Source organism: Mya arenaria, chromosome 7 (genome assembly GCF_026914265.1).
Source record: "Mya arenaria isolate MELC-2E11 chromosome 7, ASM2691426v1".
Lineage (NCBI taxonomy): Eukaryota > Metazoa > Mollusca > Bivalvia > Myida > Myidae > Mya > Mya arenaria.
The window spans coordinates 57,364,674-57,385,789 of record NC_069128.1 but is presented as its reverse complement, the minus strand read 5'-3'; the positions used below and the strand labels follow the sequence as shown (position 1 = coordinate 57,385,789).

General features: G+C 32.6%; 1 protein-coding gene across 3 annotated transcripts in view; it reads right to left on the bottom strand.

Annotated features, from left to right (window-relative positions):
* Positions 1 to 21,116, bottom strand: part of LOC128241442 (myosin-16-like) — a 67,209-nt gene that overhangs the window by 39,774 nt on the left and 6,319 nt on the right. For 2 of the 3 annotated variants that reach the window (XM_052958370.1, XM_052958372.1), the window contains exons 3-8: positions 11,003 to 11,092; positions 10,406 to 10,501; positions 9,099 to 9,215; positions 8,752 to 8,793; positions 1,248 to 1,373; positions 901 to 942 (exon numbers count right to left, since the gene is read on the bottom strand). In XM_052958370.1, the coding sequence (XP_052814330.1) occupies positions 901 to 942; positions 1,248 to 1,373; positions 8,752 to 8,793; positions 9,099 to 9,215; positions 10,406 to 10,449 (371 nt within the window). In that variant the 5' untranslated portion in view covers positions 10,450 to 10,501; positions 11,003 to 11,092. The remainder of the gene's footprint in view (positions 1 to 900; positions 943 to 1,247; positions 1,374 to 8,751; positions 8,794 to 9,098; positions 9,216 to 10,405; positions 10,502 to 11,002; positions 11,093 to 21,116) is intronic. The other variant, XM_052958371.1, reaches the window with a different exon arrangement.

The window sequence follows — 21,116 nt, the reverse complement described above, 5'->3', positions numbered from 1 at the left end:
TAATAATTATCTTTCCTAACGGTCTCTAATCAATTCGTCGCTTAATGTTGCCAGGTATCTTTCACTTGTGCTTTTTCGTCAAAGGCATAGGAGGTACAACACCGCACATTCAAGTGTAACGTTTAAACATATATTAAAAGATTGATCTAACATTATACATATACAGTAATGTACGTGGTATATGTAGTGTAAAACGATTACGCTAGTTCAATAAAGTTTAGGGTCTTTGGCAAATAAATCATATTTAACTCAACATGACGATTGATGATTGTCACGCTTGAAGGATTCTCACTAAAGTTTTTATTGTATCATTCTATAAATTATAATAATTATCTTTCCTAACGGTCTCTAATCATATAAATTCTACATTGAATTGACGTCGATGAACAGTTTCATTGCAATCAAAACTGTTTCTTCCAAACTGTTGATATAGTATAGCTTCCGAATAAACAGCTTTGCAGCATGTATGTATAATCAGTATTATGACTTATTAAATTAATAACTGGTTTATAACAATATGTTACTGGGAATATTGGGCCTTAGTAACTCACAAAAATCTTTATTATTTGAAATGTTACACGCCATTGAAATATTGTAGACGAAAACATTTAACTGCGTAAAAAATATTGTGTAAGAGAAAAAAAAGCCTACTTGAGTTCAACACATTTTCATGAGTAACTAATAGAGTGTCTATAGTTGTGCGACAATTATTTTGAAAACCGTTTCAGCTAGTTTCCTTATGAAGTAAATAAAAATAAACACACCTTACGACTTAATCGTTTCCAATGCTCTACTCAGTGAATATAATGGATACGTGATAAAATCAAATTCTGTGTTTACCAAGATCTTTCTTGTTCTTTATTTTGGCAACGTATTTTGTCAGATAACTTGTTTAATTACCTTATAAGATCCACAGTGCCTTTATCCTTGTGCTGGTTTTGCCTGCCAAAATTGTTAGCATTAGCACAGCATAAACGAGGTCGTTTAAATACATTTCATGGTAACTTATTTTTAACTAGAAAAGAAGATAAGTGTTAAATCGTATGTTAAGTCACAATAACTTTCAAATAGTTAGTTTAAAATGGACAAAGTATGTATCTAGAAAACTTTCATGATTCATATAATGACAAATGTATATATTTTGCAGAACTGAGTTAGTAAAAATCACGGTATTAACTTTATAAATTGTACATTTCATATAAAGTTATTTTATGATTTAAACAATGAAAAAGCAAAATATATCAAACCGAATTATCTCTTTGAAGAATGTTGTTTGATGATTTGGATTGTCTTGTAGTATCTGCAGCAGCCTCTCTTGTGTTATGTCCATAAACACATCGGGATGGATAATAAGTTGACTAATCCTGCAATAGCTATAAGTACAATTGTATGTTAATCAATCACATTTCGTCGCTTACTGTTGCCAGGTATCTTTCACTTGTGCTTTTTCGTCAAAGGCATAGGAGGTACAACACCGCACATACAAGTGTAACGTTTAAGCATATATTTAAAGATTGATCTAACATTATACATATACAGTAATGTACGTGGTATATGTAGTGTAAAACGATTACGCTAGTTCAATGAAGTTTAGGGTCTTTGGCAAGTAAATCATATTCAACTCAACATGACGATTGATGATTGATTTAAACATATTTTATTCAAGATATACAAACAAACTACACAGAATATACACACACACACAAGTTGTCTATAATATTGAAATGGATTGGAACGAAAGCAAAGCTTATAGTTCTTCTCCAAAGGAATTAAATTACTCATTTCCAGAAAAATGCGTATGATTGACGATCAGACGATATATATCATTTATGCGAGAAAGGTTGTTTCTAATGCTAAAAAATAGGAATAAGTTTGTTTTATTTTTTAGATATGGATTCAATAGTTCAAACATGATACATACTAGATACAAAATAAGCACAAGTGACAGTATAAAGGATATATAAGTAGGTTGGGTACATACCATATTGGGGAAACACTGTAAGTCAGGTTATGATCAGGTTATGATCAGAAACGTTTCGAGTCTTGTATGAATTTATGAACAGTATCAAATATTTTGGAGTTGTTCTCGTTGTTTAGGGTTGGATTGTCATAGACAATGAAACCAATGTTAATTTCTGTGATAATTGACATATCACGAAAGAAAGTTTGTCGAGAGTCGGTATATAAAGGACAATGCATAAAATAGTGAGTACTACTTTCAACTTCACCACACTCGCAAAGAGGAGAGCTGATAATATTTTTACAATAAAGGTGATAGTTAAGACCACTGCAAATAGTACGCAGTCGAGTTAGAAGTGCTTGTAATCGGCGGTTACCGTAATAATAGTAAGGCGGGCAGACTGGCAATCGACTACGACGTGCATATTTAAAGGATGCAATTGAACGACAATCCCGCATATTCTGTGGAAGTTCATTCCATGCACGTATAGTTGAAGGTAAGAATGAGGAAAAGTAAGAATCTGTGCGTGACATAACCGTTCTTGTGTTAGATGCATTCCGTAGTGGATAATTCTGTGTACTGATATTTAAAGGTGCAAGGGATGATAGATATTCTGGGGCAAGGCCGTTTTTCATTTTATAGAAGAGGCATAGTTTGTGATTAATGCGTCTTTCTGATAGAGTAGGCCAACATAGCTCCGTATGGGAAAATCAATCGAAATAAACTTAGTAGACCCACAAACTATTCTACCGGCTTCATTTTGTATCTTTTGCAGTTCGTTTTTTTCGTAGTCCGTACAATTATCCCAGACAATATCCGCATATTCAAGAATCGGACGGATGTACGAAAAAAATAGTATCTAGACATTTTCTGTTCAGACGGAACTTAAGCCTTCGCATGATGCATATTCTTTTAAGTGCTTTACTTCTGATGTACTCAAAGTGTTCATGCCATGTACAGTCACTGGAAAGAACCAAACCAAGATGTTTATGCGAATTGATTTCTGAGATTTGTTGACCATACATAGACAAATCCGGATAAGTACGCGGTAGGCGTTTCCTGGAGAACAGGATTGACTTAGTTTTTGCAGGATTAAAGGTGACTAGCCAATTATCAGCCCATGTACTTATGCTATCAATATCTCTCTGGATTATTTCAGTGGCCCTTAAGGGCTCGTCAACGAGAATATAAAGACTAGTATCGTCTGCAAATAGCCTAACATTACTTTCAATGTTGACAACAATGTCATTTATAAATATCAAAAATAAGAGGGGACCTAGAATAGAACCTTGGGGTACACCAGCCTTAAGAAATACCCAACTAGATATGGAGCCAGGGAGAACTACACGTTGCCTACGTTTGCTAAGATAGTCACTAAACCACGAAAGTAAATTGCCATCGACACCAGTTTCTTGTAGCCTCACAATCAAGCCCCTGTGCCAAACTTTATCAAATGCCTTACTGATATCAAAGAATACTGCTCTAACCTCTAGGCCATCATCTAATGCCTTACAAAATGTGTTGTAAAGGTATGCAAGCTGATTAACAGTAGAATTGCCTGGCCGAAAGCCTGACTGGAATGGGGTAAAATAGTTTATGTCACGAAGGTGGTTAAAGAAGTGTTTATATATTGCCCTTTCAAACACCTTTTCCATTGTATTAAGTAGGGAGATAGGAAGATAGTTAACAGGAAGTATGGAATCACCCTTTTTGAAAACTGCACACACATTAGCATCTTTCCATGATTTTGGAAATCTACCGATTGAGAGAGACATATTAAATAGGGAGCACAACGGGCGAGCTAACGCGTTAGAACATTCTTTTAGGATTCGATGGCGTATGCCATCTGGTCCTGAAGCTTTATTAACAGGCAATGATGATACAATGTCAGTTATCTCATTTGGTAGCACTGTGATATTGTCAATTTTGCGGTTACTGTTATGATTACTGGCTGGCGGAACAATGTGGCCGGTATCATCTAATAAAGATTGATTTTTATAGTGGGTATTGAGTATTTCAGCTTTACTAGCATCATCTAGGCAGAGTTCGCCATCAGAGGGATCTTGGATTGCATTAATGTTTGGCCTTGGTTGAGGATTAACAAACGACTTCAAAACTGTCCACCATCCTTTAGACTGAGAAGACCCTGAGCAATTTTTTTCTGAGAGATTAGAATAATATGTTTATTTTGCGTCACGAATAGCCGAAGTTGTTTCGTTCCGAAGTTTACGAAATTTACCCCATAGTTGGGTTGAGTTTGTATTTTTAGCCTTACTATAGTAACGTTTACGTTTGCGAATAAGATTTTTTACATGTAAAGTCATCCAGGGTACATCATCTGGTCGAATAACGACTGTTTTAGTCAAGATACATCTTTTTTGCGTTTATCAAAATGGCATTGGTAATATTGTCAGTGTATATATTGATATTCAAATTAGAAAGAGAGTCCCAATCAGTTCCCTCGAGAAGATCACGCAACTCATCGTAATTACCCCTATCGTAATACCATATTTCTCTCGAGAAAGGGGAAGACTTACATTTTGCAAACTTAAGAATGCCAAAGATGGAAGAAAAGGATCTCCGACACCCGTTGTTATTAAACTATTAGAGTTAGCAATGAAAATCAGATCTAGTGTTGATGAGGTACTTTCAGTAAAGTGAGTTGGCTCTATTATCACCTGCGATAGACCATATAGTGAACATAAAGTTTGAACACGTCTAGAGTAACTTATATTGCTGGTGTTGTAGTTAAATTCACCTGTGATGATTATATCACTTATTCCTGTATCAAAGGCAAGTCCCACAGAATCCTCTATAGAATCGCAAAATGCGCTAGAGGACTTTGGGGGTCTGTAAAATGTACCAAATAATAACCTTTTACGGTTCTTTAGTGTAATCTCGACCCATACGCATTCGAGACATTGGAGCTCTAAATCAGGACGACGCGAGAAATGAATAGAATCTTTGACGAAGACACAAACACCACCATGACTGTCTCCTTGTCTATCGCGTCTCTCAACCGTGTGATAACCATTAAATGATATATCTTCGCAGGAAATTGAATCATTAAGCCATGTTTCTGTAAAAGCTATTATACCAAACCCACTCAGTTCCGAGAAAAGTATATCTAATTTGCTTTGTAAGCTTTGTACATTGTAATGGATGAATGGAACATGGTGTTGTGACAAGAGAAGTTTGGATAACTCTGAGCTTGACTCTGATGCTAGTGAAACTGAATCAGGGCCAGGATTGGGGTGAATATCACCAGCTAATAAGATAAGCTCAACAGTCCAACATTCAACTACAATTGAAGCAAATATTGAAAAGACGAGCACAAACCATAACCCATTACAGCGGCGTTTAGTTGCGTTGGAACGGATTTTTTTACCAGTGATTGGTATTGGGTGCGGAGCATGGTATGATTTAAGGGAAATCACAACTAACACACTGCACATAATTGGAATTAAAAATATAAAAATGATACTGTTTTTCCAACTTCCCCTGACGTTTAATTGTGTCAAACCAGCGGCCGGGGTCATATTACAATATGTTTTCATGAAATAGAGTGTATAAGAAACAAGAATAAAATGACAGCCGGTAACCTGCGATTGACGACAATAAATGTCACTGGTATGTACCCACAAACTTTCATGAAGCGAATAGCATGCAAATTTGAGAACAATAAGAATAGAAAGAAGAAAAAAGAAATCTTGATTAGAATATGAAACATGATATTGTTTTCAAAACAATGTCAAGAGAGAATGTGTAGGAAATGGAGATGGAAGGTTACAATAAAATCAATTTCAATATGTGATGTAGTAATACAATCTGGTATTAAATTGCCTTTTCAAAATATTCATACATAAGTATTAAATAATAATTTCAGTAGAACTATGCAACTTTCCATAAAATAAATTGATCCAATTAAAATACAGACAGGTAATGTTAATATTGTTCATATTTACACACTACCAGTAAAGCCATTTTAACTTCAAAGTTTGTTAACTATTACCCAAGCATTCTATGCCTAAATTTAACATTGATATATGCATAGCCTAATATAATTATCTTCTGTAGTCCGTTGAACTATACAGTTGAGTACACAACTCAATTAAGCAAATAAGTAATGCAATAATCTTAATAAATATTAAACAGCACTAATATATATTTTTGGTAACTTCTAAGACTGGTAATTATTATACAAGCAATGAAAATAATAAATTAACAATGATAAAGATATTAACGCATCAATAGTATCATATGTATGCAGTGATGACAAAACACTTTTAGACGAATAATAATGCAGTCAGCTATCATTATATTAAAAAGTAAGTACTACTGGTGTAAACTTTTAATTTTAAAAAGAAATAACTTTTACACGAGCAATGAATGTACATTATTACCATTAAGTAGGTTTAACTTCAACTAAATTGATCATATGCATACCGAATTTTCTATTATGAGAACAATTATGTTTCGGACCAGAAATAGAGGTACAAGAAAGGAAAAACCTGAAAAAGCCGGACAATTAGCCAGTTGAATATCAGTATAATTAATGAACAATAAGTTATCTTTTAGCTATTAGTAACACAATAATTATTTCTTAATTCAAATTAAAAAAAGAAAAATCTTTTTAAGAAACATTATGATTTAGATTGCGGTAGTCAAACAATCACAAAATAAAATAACCTGTGATTATCAGTTTTATATAGTACAGTCAATGGGGGGATTAAGTGCGGTATTAAATACAGTAAATGGTGAATAAACACATGTGTGGTATTAATAAAGGACAATGATAAATAGCTTTAATTCCTAGGTAATAGATTGGCAGGTGTAAAACATCAATACAGTTTTAGGTGAGAGTAATCTACAATGATCAACAAAGATTGCGTACCACGAAAGTTTACTGGACATTGCTATTAAGCACATATGCGTATGACCTCTGAGAAGTCGGCGATGCCCGTGGTACTGTTACCGACTGGAAGTTGTCAAGTTCGCGTGCCTTTGTAACCCCGTGCAGGTGCATGTCATTATCTCTGATCAAGATGACTCCATCAGAGGTCCAAGCACTGTTTATATTGCCCTTTCGCACTAAAGATCGGGCAAGGTAGAACACGTCACTCCGCGCCTTGCAAAGGTCTTCATTTACAAACACCTTCTTAAGATTTGGGCAATGCTTGGCCTGTGAACGTACTGAGTACAGTTTCAGTCTCGCACGGAACGACGTAAATTTTACAATGATATCACGAGGTTTGGCCGGATCATTGCGCCGTGGACGTCCAACACGATGGGAACGGTCGATTTCATCTAGCGATACTGAACTTCCCAAGTCAGACACAAGTTTAGTAAAGATATCGTCTGTACTTTCGCCTTCCCGCTCATGAACACCAGAGATTCGTAGGCTATTACGTCTACTGTATTGTTCGAGGTGTTCTAGGCGATCTTCAGATTTTTCAAGAACACTGATGCGAGCTTTAAGATGAAAATTTTCAGTCATCAGCGAGTCAATCTCGTCTGATAATCTCAAATTTATTCCCTCGATAACTTTAGGGATCAGTGCATCGACAGCATTGTTGATAGAGCTTTTAATCTCAACAGTGAATAGTGACTTTAGTTGTAGCGATATCGCCGTAACATCGTCCTTCGACAACTGTACGTTTGTTACGCATGCAGTATCAGGATGCTTTTCGGTAATTGAAGACAATTCAATCGGGTCATCAGGTCTAGATTTTTTGCTTTCAGCAGCCAAGTACTCATCAGATGGGGTGAGAGAAAGATCGCGCTTATTGCCCATTGGGGCTATAGGCGTTGAAGTTGTTGGAGATGATTTATCCATCTTCACAAAATTTCACAAAATTTCAAATATTTACCGAGATTGACTTTTAATGTTCAGCAGTGTAGAGACGAAATTTCAAAATACAATACCTTGCTAGAAATATTCATCAAAGTCATCCATATGCGTTAATTTCCTACCACAATATTTGAGAACTGTACATCACAAACACTGAAATATCCTTTATCTCCATTTCCATGACACAAATTTTTTAAACAGCATATTTGAAGATTTTCACTAACACTAGAAATAACACGTCCGTCATCGCCGATACGCCTGACTCGATTGATGATTGTCACGCTTGAAGGATTCTCACTAAAGTTTTTATTGTATCATTCTATAAATTATAATAATTATCTTTCCTAACGGTCTCTAATCATATAAATTGTACATTGAATTGACGTCGATGAACAGTTTCATTGCAATCAAAACTGTTTCTTCCAAACTGTTGATATAGTATAGCTTCCGAATAAACAGCTTTGCAGCATGTATGTATAATCAGTATTATGACTTATTAAATTAATAACTGGTTCTCTTCTAAAGTCATCAGAAATCTTCACAATGATTTATAACAATATGTTACTGGGAATATTGGGCCTTAGTAACTCACAAAAATCTTTATTATTTGAAATGTTGCATGCCATTGAAATATTGTGAACGAAAACATTTAACTGCGTAAAAAATATTGTGTAAGAGAAAAACAGCCTACTTGAGTTCAACACATTTTCATGAGTAACTAATAGAGTGTCTATAGTTGTGCGACAATTATATTGAAAACCGTTTCAGCTAGTTTCCTTATGAAGCAAATAAAAATAAACACACCTTACGACTTAATCGTTTCCAATGCTCTACTCAGTGAATATAATGGATACGTGATAAAATCAAATTCTGTGTTTACCAAGATCTTTCTTGTTCTTTATTTTGGCAACGTATTTTGTCAGATAACTTGTTTAATTACCTTATAAGATCCACAGTGCCTTTATCCTTGTGCTGGTTTTGCCTGCCAAAATTGTTAGCATTAACACAGCATAAACGAGGTCGTTTAAATACATTTCATGGTAACTTACTTTTAACTAGAAAAGAAGATAAGTGTTAAATCGTATGTTAAGTCACAATAACTTTCAAATAGTTTGTTTAAAATGGACAAAGTATGTATTTAGAAAACTTTCATGATTCATATAATGACAAATGTATATATTTTGCAGAACTGAGTAAGTAAAAATCACGGTATTAACTTTATAAATTGTACATTTCATATAAAGTTATTTTATGATTTAAACAATGAAAAAGGAAAATATATCAAACCGAATTATCTCTTTGAAGAATGTTATTTGATGATTTGGATTGTCTTGTAATATCTGCAGCAGCCTCTCTTGTGTTATGTCCATAAACACATCGGGATGGATAATAAGTTGACTATTCCTGCAATAGGTATAAGTACAATTGTATCTTAATCAATCACATTTCGTCGCCTAATGTTGCCAGGTATCTTCCACTTGTGTTTTTTCGTCAAAAGCATAGGAGGTACAACACCGCACATACAAGTGTAAAGTTTAAGCATACATTACTTTAATAGCGGTATTTAATTGTACGGCTCTCACAAAATTGTATTTAAGCAATATGAATTAATTATACCGATTAAAATTTCGACAAATTATTCTAGATAATTAAGACATGGTTTAAACATAAAACTCCTTATTATGAAAATTATTCACATTGTTTATACCCTACCGCTTAATAATGTAGAAATTTTACATAACTTACATTCGTTTAATATTATTAAATTGACTTGATGTTCTAGACATTTTATACAGATTCCACTAGTCATGTTTACTCTTTTTGATTTTTGGTCGAAAACATGTTATTTTAAGGTATCAGATATAAAGCGACTTCACGTAGACATTTAACAAACTTAACGTTTTTGTTAGGAAACAAAAAACTATATAAAATACTCTTCTTCTTAAGCTTTTGTCATAACTTTAAACTAAAAATGAGGTTAACTATATTGTTACCAGGAAGTTCATATTGAAACATGGGTTTAGGTATCATGAGTTAGTGTTTGTACGATACGAGATAGTTTTCATAAGGATTTAAACATCTGCTCTGAATGAGCAACTTCTCCTTAGAAGTTCATAAAAACAATTTACACTATTGGTAATGCTTGCATATCATTAAACTGCTGTAGTAGTTTCAGTAATTTAGTTTCTTTATATGTTAGAGCTTCATTATGGATAGCGTCACATTTTCTGAAAGTAAAGTTTATAAAGATGATCTATGAACTCAAGATTATGCCAAGAGAGGGTTATCGAGTTATTTTATATTCCTTGTTAGAAGATGTATTAAATTGATTTAACAAAACCAACTTTCCACTTATTGTTGTTACATTGACTTTATGTTCTAGACTTTCAAAAAATGTTCTCATTTTCGGTCAATGTTAAATTCAAACGGCATGTGGTTAAAAATCTGTAAAATCATTTTAAATAAAACACTTAAACTTAATAATGAAGACAATAACGTTAATTCCAGATCTAGACATTAAAAGAAAAACAATTTTCCAGCAATAAAGATAACATATGTTTAGGACATGAACGGACAGTGATAGTTATACTTACTTATTCAAAACGTCCCAATCTTTTAAATGCAGTCGATTCTTCATTAATTTGATTTCTTTATATGTAAGAGCTTCTTCCCTTTTAACGCCACTTTTTCTGAAAGTAAATGTTTCTATATATCATCTCAGATAATGCCAAGAGAGTGTTACCGAGTTATTCTTGGCCCTTGTTAGAAGAACAAAAACAATTAACAAAGCATATTTTCAAATATTGTTATTACAATGATTTTATGGTCTAGACTTTCATTAAATGTTCTACTAACCAGCCAAGAAAAAATCTATATATGAGCTCAAACCAAGCTTTCACCGGATCCTAAATGTTCTTTTTTATGCTGTGTACCCTTAAGTATCATTATGTTGTGCGTATGACTTTCGCATTTAAACACGAGTTCTCTGTTTATAGCTTATGATTGGTTAGATGTGATATTGATTTTATATTGATTTTATAAAGATTGAAACGCCAGTCATCATTTATTACGATACCTTTGGAATTTACATAAAGATGGTAATAAAAAACACGTCTAACATTGCTGATCGTTTTCATTGCTTTATTCATGCAGTATAATACAATTATGAAAGAAACATATTTAGAATTTACCTTCTACTTTTTAAGACTTTATATTCATCCAAAATCTCATTTTTGCCTGTTTTGTGATGCTCAATCAATGTGTTTTTCTTCTGGTTTTGCCTGTTTAAATTTAGAACAAAATACAATTTGCCAAGTACATTTCATGGTAGCTTCATTGGTAGCTTGCAGAATAAGAGTTACTCATTAAAATATGTGAAATGACATGTTGTGTTATAAACCATAAATCTTCTTACTCATAATTCCAGATTAACATTTTATCTTCAATTGTTGTTATCATGAATGTTTAATCAGCAATACGATTCAAAATGATAATGTAAAGTTTGAATAATAATGTAATCTAAACATATTATACAAATTTTAACTTATGAAATACTTTGTTTACATTTCTTAATTGAAACATTATTTCCAGGTATATCTATGCTGGTGTGACTTCACTGACAGCAGAAACAACAATTTTATATAAGACCGCCTATTACCTACTAAGCTCCTTCACATGTGGACAAATCTCGCGAGAACAACGTTTGCAAACAAACTGGTCCTTATATGAGCATATGCTGCTACGAATGCAGCAAACGATCAGAAAGAGTCAACTGTTTTCGAAGCAGAAGTTGTTTTCCATGTATCATAAAGAAGTCTAGAAACCGTGTTGAAAGGAAATGCATTGAACATTAAGGAACATGTATTTTGTCTGCTTTAATTAGATTGGGACAAGCAAATCGAAGAAGTATATAGTCTAAAATGCAAAACTCGACGATCGATAAGAACAATTCGATAATACCATTAAAGATGCTAGAAAATCACTCGAGAATGCATTTCAATTAAATAAATTTTGTGTCCACACGAATAGATTGTCGAACAGGTCGAACAGGGAGTTGGGAAAAAACGGAAGTGAAAATAGGGATGACGATACTGGTGAAGAAAATGAAACTTACATTGACTCATCTGACGATGAAGTAGTAGCTTCAATCATAATTTCAATATAAGTATGGATGGATCTTTTTGGACAATGCACAAGAGTGCGTTACATGTACACATATTTGGCCTCTCTTTAAAAAGGATAATTGTAACGTTGTTCACAGATAGTGAAATGACGTCAATCCTATCAAATCGCAATTCTGATAAAACAATGACGAAGATTAAACATTTTATATATAACCTGTACTCATAAGCTATTGAACTTAAGTGCGTGTATAGCAAGGCCAATTATTTTTGGCCTTTCAAAAGTTTATTAACGTATCCACTTGAAATAATTTGGTAAGGCCTCATATACCAAATTATTTCAAGTGGTTACGTTCCTCAAAGAAGTGTATTATTCTCTATTAATCAGCAGTCATATATACACGGCTTACGACATCTGCAGTTAAATATTCAGGACATCTTGTTTTGTTCTAAATACTTGTTGATATTGTAAATATATGAAATAAGATACAAAGTCATATTCCATATAACTAAAATAGCTTCAAGATATGATTTTGATTTAACCGTTTGATAGAAAGAGCCATGGTTTAATCATGGGTAAAAATACGTTTACTACTAAAACAAAGACAACTACAGGAATGATTCATTTAGCGTACACTTTAGCAGCGATTAACAAAAGCACTGATCAATGGCAAACAAACACCAAACACGTGAGCAATACTGTTAACACAATCCAGATATCACCATTGCTAAATGTTCGAGTGAAATACTATTTGTTTCTACCATTATTCTGCTTATTATGTGTCAAAGTGCTAAGAAAAAAACACATTGTGTAGGATTTCATCAACATATGTTTTATCAAATGAATTATATTTTTTTATTTACCTATTAGGGTCTTGTTACTAGTTGTTTATGGGCTGGATTTGTTATTTTGTGTTAAAAGAAAATGTGAGAAAATGATAGTGAAATATAATAAAAAATGTAAATGTTTAAATATGCACTCTTTTAAAAAAAGTTCTGCAAGTTTCACTCCTTATATCGCAGTGAATATATCAAATTGATATTTTCACTGTTGTTTTTTGTTCACTGATAAAACCCCATATTTCATCGAAAACCATGGAAGAAAATTGCTTTTATATACAAAAAATAATTAATTATTTTATGAAGGATACTGTGTTTATTTAGAAAGAAAGATGCAAAGAACACGGTATTTCTATCTTATGAGAAGGTAGTAGATCACAGTTAATCTTTTAGTTCTCACCAACATTTTAATATTATTTTGAGTTTTCAGCAATTAAATACACGCTTACAATCTTGTTATCAGTACTTCATATTTTTCATGAATGCATTATTAAGTAAGTATATGAAAAAAATCCTTTAAATGATTAAAAATTGTAAATCTTATCGTATTGTGCCATTCACTACTCCCAATAAGGCTTCACATCTACCTGTAATTACATAACTACATTGTTGTTGTCGAAAGCAATAAAAATGTTTATTTTATTTCATTGTTGATGTGATTCAAAACATTCCCAGTATAAATGTGTAATACGTTATGTTTAACACCTGAATTTCAAACTGTACATAAGCTACAATTGACAATTTTAACATTAAAAAGCAATTTGTTGACTGATAATATTTCTAAGAAAGAAATGTGTAGTCAAAACCGACGTAATGTAGTATGTGTGATTGCCAGGGTTTTAGGAAACTTTTTTGTGTAGCTGGTATTGTAGTTGTTGTTGTTTTGAACTTCAATGCTACCTATTTTCTTGATGAGACGTGTCGTGTGTCTCGTTATTGCAATCTTGAAATAATTGTATTTTTGTTTCTGTCGATAAAGATATTATTAGATTCTGATATCTTATTAAATCAATGCTCGATACGCTATCTAAATATTCTATGAGATTATTAACCATTGGCACCGGATTTTCAAACTCAATTATAACAACAACTTATAAGTCCTTACTAAAAATTATACTACAAAAAGTGTGCAAAAATATTGTTTTGTTATTAATATACATTTAGCACTGTTCATTATACTAACATTGTATTGAACGTTTCGTTTATCGGGTCACGTACTTATATAATAACTGCATTCAATTGAATTTCTGCAGGTAAACAACCGTCGGAATTTAAGGACATGAAACCCATCTTCCAAACACTCCACCTTATGAAACCTGAAAGTGGCTTGACCTGTTTCCTTTACAGCGATTTCAACTCAAAACTGTTCACAGGTAAGAAGTACGAAATGTATTACATAAAAAAAGTTGTTTACCAATACGTCGAGTTAGATAATAACCTAAAGTATTATATACGCGCGTTTGGTTTTTGTACCAGTACACAAGTTGATTCGTTAAGTAACATAATGTTATACATTCTGTAGTTAATGCTTTGTTTTTTATAAGGGATGGCAACGAGTAGTAAAATTAATACTCGATTACTCGGACGATCGTTCGATCGAGTACTCGGAAATTGTGTTCGAAAATACAAGATTGTGTGTACATGTATCGTTAATGACGTAAATTGTGCGTTGGATGTATTATTGGTCATTTTCACCTTTAAAGTAAACTTCAATTACGTATTTTAACAAAATAAATGATATAAAAAGAAAACAAATATTGTTTCAGGCGTTTAATTTGTCTTATTCGTTTCATTTTATGCAAGTATGTACTGCAGAAATGAACAACAGTCAGAATTACAATGAACGAAAATTAATAGCATACATAAAAATAGTGAACGAAATTTAATACGAAGTTCAGTTGTTCAATTGTTAACTCTACATTTTTTTTTTAAATGATAGTTTTTCGTACTGTGTAATTGTTGTTAACCTCATTAATATTCATAATTCTTGATTTAAATTATCAACCAATCAAATGTGATAATCATTGCAAAAATAGATAAAATATGCCCATTAAGAAATCAATTATTGTAACGGTCGATACTCTTTCGCTCGTGAGCTCCTATTGTTTGGTGAAAGGTCTCTTATGGGTATACAATAGAATTGTGTAGGTGAATGTACCGCTATCAAAACTTCGCTAATTGACATCAGTGCTTATTTGAAATAGGGGTTCTTTGTTGACAGTTTGCAACTATCACAACAACTAATTGATTGAGGTCAATTGTGTACACAGCGGGGATTAGAGGGACCGTAAATTGTCCTCTTGGCAACTAACCAGATCTGATCTTTTATCTGTAAATCGTGTATTTGGTGATTTTTATAGATTTTTTGATTTTTTTTTCGAGAACTCGAGTAGTGATTTGGTACTTGAGTACTCGGACGTTCGAACGAGTACTCGAGTACTCGGGTACTGGTTGCCATCCCTATTTTTATGCATGCTCACAGGAATTAGTGCCATCTCAATTTTCGTTTGCAATTGCCAAAATACTCTTAAGGGACTGGGCCATGTTTTGATACCGTGAATTTTAAAATAAAAATGTTTACATTAACCTGTATTACATAAATATTTCAATGGTAATATCAAAGTTGAAGAACAAATTGGGAAAACATAGGGAATAAGTATCAAAAGAGATGGATCGCCAGTCTGATTTGAGTCTACACAAGTAGTCCAGTAAATTATTAGAAAATGGGCAGATCAGGCACATAGATGTACAGTTGTGGCTAGGCTGAAATAAACCTTTAAAATCAGTTTTTTTATATCTTTGCAGGGAAATGATGGATGGAAACACCAACATCCACGACGGTCACATATTGGAGCTTAGACTTGAGGGCTGTTGTTCCACAGAGTGAGATACACTGGCACTATCTTCTATCCCACCACCTTGATCTGGGGTTCCTTATAATGTTCAGTGCATATGTTGCATTGCGCCAATATCTTTAACATGATATCGCTACAGCCGGGCATGTGGGATTTTGTTCAGGTTGTGATACAGGTGTTTCTGTTGAATTCATACAGTGAATATTTGTTGCAAAGGCTTAAAAGGAAACAGAACATTCCCACGAAGACAATCTGTGTTCTAAACTAATTTTTCACCACTTATCATCCAGTGTTGCGACAGACTATTTTAGGCACTCGATTTTTGAGCTTCTTTAACTGTGTTGAAGACTATATTTACATATTTAGGACATGTGGGATCATGATAATCAATACCTATATAGAACCTTGTTATTTGATACTGCCAGAGTGTGTATATGTTTTTGTGTGTTGACTATGTAGCTAGATAAGCATTTGAAAAAAATTGGCATTCTTCCTCAGATACTATGAAAAACTTATGGTTGAAGGTATTTTCTGTAAAACAGATTTGTACCTATTTCAGAAGAGGTAAAGTTTGGTCACAGCCCCATGTATTTGCTTGAAACTTTTTCATGAACAACGTTTACTTTTCTTAATACTATTTGACAAATTTATTTCATAAACTGTTTATGATGGCATTGGTCTGGACTTTCAAATATTGCTTGGACCTAAAACATTACATATTGTTCGGGTTATACGAAAAGCGGCCGACCCTACTATTTTTATAGTCAGGTTTCTTAAACTAAAGAGCCTACATACCCTCCCTTTAATGAAATGGAAGTAACTCTTACCAAACCATTTTTAATTTGGACTTATGAGCTGAAACAATCTGTATATGGCACATTTATGTTTTGTCTCAGAATACCCTCATGTTGGCATTAAAGTCTTAAATTTAGTAATCTATATAATGGAAACTTACAAATCTCACTTAGAAAGAATGCCGAAATTTTCGTTTTCTTTAAGCGTAAATATAGTTTTCAGCCATAAAATAATATTTTGGAAAAAATGAACTGAATACATTCAAATCTTTTGTCAGCAGTCTTATATCACTTACTTCCAGACACTCTGTCAGAGTGCAGCTTTAAGTCATAACACTTCATAAGTATGTATTCAAGAATCTAATGGAACATTATTTGTAAAGTTTGTTTGTTTTACTTGATGGTAGGAAAGTCTCATTAATCACATTAAATCAAGCAACTCTTGAAGGAAAACTATATTTAAGATTTAAAGTGGTATTGCTTGAGAACTTTTAGTGATTTGTTACCCTTTGTTACCCTTTTCACTAACTTTTATCAATAAGGAAATCAATTGTTTTGCTGTCTCTATAAAGTGACCAAGTCAAGTTTAAGTCACTATAACCATTTCATGTTTGTTGTGAATGATTTGTGTTGTATTATTTCTTAAACTTATATAGCAAGACTTTTCTAATTAAGCATTTGAAGTAATTCGCTTGAGTCTGTTTCGTAGGTCGAAATCAGTAATGTTTACATTCAAGACGTTACCAGATTGGATATAACCAATAATGTCTTAGATTGGAAGCAGACACCTTAACCCACCAAACCACTCACACCCTCTTTGACTAGAACATTGGAAAGAAGAAATCAGAAGGCACATGCCCAAATTGAAACATTGCATTTCACCCAATAATGATTCTCTCGCATTTTAACATGATATAAGATGTATTTATTTTTACTTAATTTTTATTTATTTCCTTTACATGTTTTTTGTCTATTTGTACTTTATTAATATTTTAATAAAGTCCTCCCTATGACTGTTAGTGTTTAGTGACTTATATACCAAGAACAACAGCGTTTCTTCATTTATATTTATCGATGTTACTTCTTTGGAACAGTAAGGCTGACACAATATATCAGAAAGATATTGTTTTGTTGAATGCAAAAGGAGCGTTGTTTTCTGTTATAAATGCACCATGACCAGTATTACCATTGCTTTAAGCCATTGCAACCTCAAAGTTCATGTGGACTTTCATTACTAATTTGCTTGTTAACGGAGTACAAGGCCCAAAATTTTAGAATTTCAATTTGTTAACGATTTGAGATTTTAAGTACGCCGCCAAGGAGGACTTTTCAATCGACCAATCATATCGCCTGTGTCAAACTAGGCATAAAACAATAATAAAACCGGAATCAACACGTTGGAGAACCCACGTGACTTATTTGGTAAAGTGCACGGCAACAATTGTCAACAAGTCTCGGTAAGGTTTTTAAAGATAACTTTCTTAATATTTGGAGAATTTGTGAAATAAAGACCATAAACCCCGCATTTAATGAGAAAGTTCTTTATTACCGTGGATAGAGCTCTAAAATGCGGGGTTTATGGTCTTTATTTCACAAAACAATTCCAAATATTAAGAAAGTTATCTTTAAAAACCTTACCGAGACTTGTTGACAATTGTTGCCGTGCACTTTACCAAATAAGTCACGGAAAACCAAAAAATGGGAATAAAGTAAAAAAATAAAGTATGATCGGCGAATTTCTTCGCGGGCTAAGGTGGAGTGTTGGAAGTTGGATATCATGTCCTTAAATTCCGATGGTTGTGAATCTTTAGAAATTTATTGGAATTGAGTGATAACATTATTATATGACCCGGGTAAAGAAAAATTTAATATCATGTTAGTATAATATGCAGTACAAAATGCATGTTTATAAAACTATAGTTTTAAATATGTTTTTAACATTTTTTGTATAATAATTATATGTTGGGAATAAGATTGTTTTTTCATTAAAAAAATGATTGAGTTTGAAAATCCGGTGCCAGTGTTATAAACGTGAACAATATGGAATCTTTAATCGAAAATATGTTTAAAATAGTGCATGCCTTTTCATACCTATATATGTAGAATAGCATATTCCTTAAATTATAGCCGTTTTTGTTATTCCATAAAAAAGTTTGTCAAAGGCAAATCAAGTCATTAACATATTTATCTTAATGCTTAAAATGTAGAAATGCACAATGTCTTGCCTCTTTTTAAATGTTGATATATCCATTTAAAATTCAAATATAATTTGGTTGCCATATGCTTTCAGTTATTTTAAAGATTTGTTTTGACCAGTTGCTTATAATGATGTTAAGTATCGTTTAACCCAAAATACCTCTATTGAGGCAAAGAAAATATTCAATGTTTTATTTTGTTTTAATCCTCCATTTTCGTAAGTTTGTTACAATATTTGTCTTTTTATTTTATCTGGACTTCCATCCTAGATATACAAAATACCAACACATGGACCACGGAATATGCGAAAGCATTATGAATTACCTGTTACAATGATAAAAAAACAACCGACAAAAATACCAATTAGAAGACTAGACGAATAAAATTAAAAGACTTTGCTTGGCAAATATTTATAGTAGGATTTAGAAGTATAATAGCTTACCCACTCTTAGGATTATACATTTATTAATGTTGAGGTTCAGGCCCGAACATTTTTAAAAGGACTCTAACGATTCGATCAAAAATTCGAAAAATCTTTCAGAACCATCAATAACGTAAGTCTCATCTTCAGCAAAAAGAGATTGTTTGATTTCTGTATAACAATCTTTCATTTTATTAATATCGGGGTTTCATTTCATGAAGCTAGACAATATTTATAGACAAATGATAAATACAATCAAAGAAAGTGGAAAGCCTTGTCGTACTCCATTTCTTCCGATTAATATTATAGTATTTGAAATCGCCTTTGTGGTCATTGTATAGTCAGTATTAAATAAGCTGATCGGTCTTGAATAAGAAAGGTTTTTTCTGTATCCAGTCTAGGAATAAGAAAGATTATTCCTAAATTTTGATGTGGTACTTAATGGAATGTTTTGATATTTAAAGAGTGACTTAAAGCATTTAATTCACCGTTCAATTTTGTTCAATAAAATTCCGCTGTGAGGGCATACCTATTAGGGCTTTCATAAGGAAAGCACTTCTACATTCATGTATTTTAAGTAAACGTTTGCATAAAATTATATAAGTTTCGGAAAGCTAATTAGTATCATTTAGGGAAAAGGCTCTCATATATTCATTTAAGTTTGTGTCCTTGCTATAAAGTTTTTGTTTGTTATATTTTTGCATTTTTCTATAAGCTTATTTTTACGCATGTTATTATTTCATTGTTAACCCTTACTTTGTATACCGTCTGTCCGCATTGTTTTCAAAGCTTGTGAAGATTTATTGTAGTTTTTTTTTTAGTTTTTTAACGTGTATTGATTTCGCTCTTAAAATATTTATTTTCATAAGAATGCTGCGGAGTGCATTCAGGCTGTTGTTTTTTGCATCATTTTTTGCGTAATGTGGTTCAGTAAATGCTTTATAGATTAGTATTTGTTTTAGTATGTACTATTGATTTTTTATGTAACGCCTAATTTAACTTTTAAAAGGCATATCGTTAAAAGTATAATTGAGAAGTCCGTTCTATATCCCGGTTTTCTATAACTGTTTATAACAGTTTCAGTTTTTATTTACTCTCATCACATAATACAAATATTTTTTTTGAGGTTATCAACATGAATAATAAAAAAATGTTGTATATAAGCATGTAAAAGAATAATAAATATTAACCAGGCTGTATGGTTAGTAATGTGGTACTAAGTAGGTTTGAGTACATAAACAGATAGAACTAATTATAAGGACAGTGGATGATAAAATTAGAGAAATAAGGTAATGTTGGTTAAGGGTTGCCAGGTGGGGTTTTAAAAGCTTGACATATAATTTTGACAAATTTGCTCAGGTTATTCAGCTTCAAAAGATCATTTTCACACATTTTTAAAAGTAAATATTTTAGAATTATGCATGTTTAAATAAGGTAAGTATATTTTCCTATCATTAACAAAATATGGGCACAGTAAAAATTAGTGGAATTCATCACCAGTTCAGTTCAATATTTATTTGCTAAAGGCCACCGGCCCAAGCAAACAAACAAGTATATTACAAATATGCAAAAGCAACAATGGTGACATCGGTTGAACCATGTACAATACAAAACACAATTACAAAACAAACAAACGAGAGAAAACCCCCCACAAGAAGCCAACAAGAGAATGGAAAAAAAGAACAAAAGAAAAAACAACAACAACAAAAAACACGAAAGCTAAAGAGTTAAGAAATAAAGAAGTGCAAGTCGGAATACAGATTCGAATGTGTAGCATGCATTAAATACCTTTTCGAATCAAAATAAAAGGGATCTAAAGAGTACACATTGTAATCAAATACTATACACAATACTCTAGCACAGGAAACATCCCTGCAATAACTTGCATCCCGTCTAAGTCATCGAGACGTCACCCACGTAGGTGTGGTTGATCTAGTGGTACCCACCGATACGTCAGGCACTCATCTCAACGGCCCCCGAGATCACAAGTAATTACAGATGTTACACAATTAATATCACTACCGAACAGACTTAAGTAAGTATTAATATTACTTATAACATTTTACAACGCTTGTAGT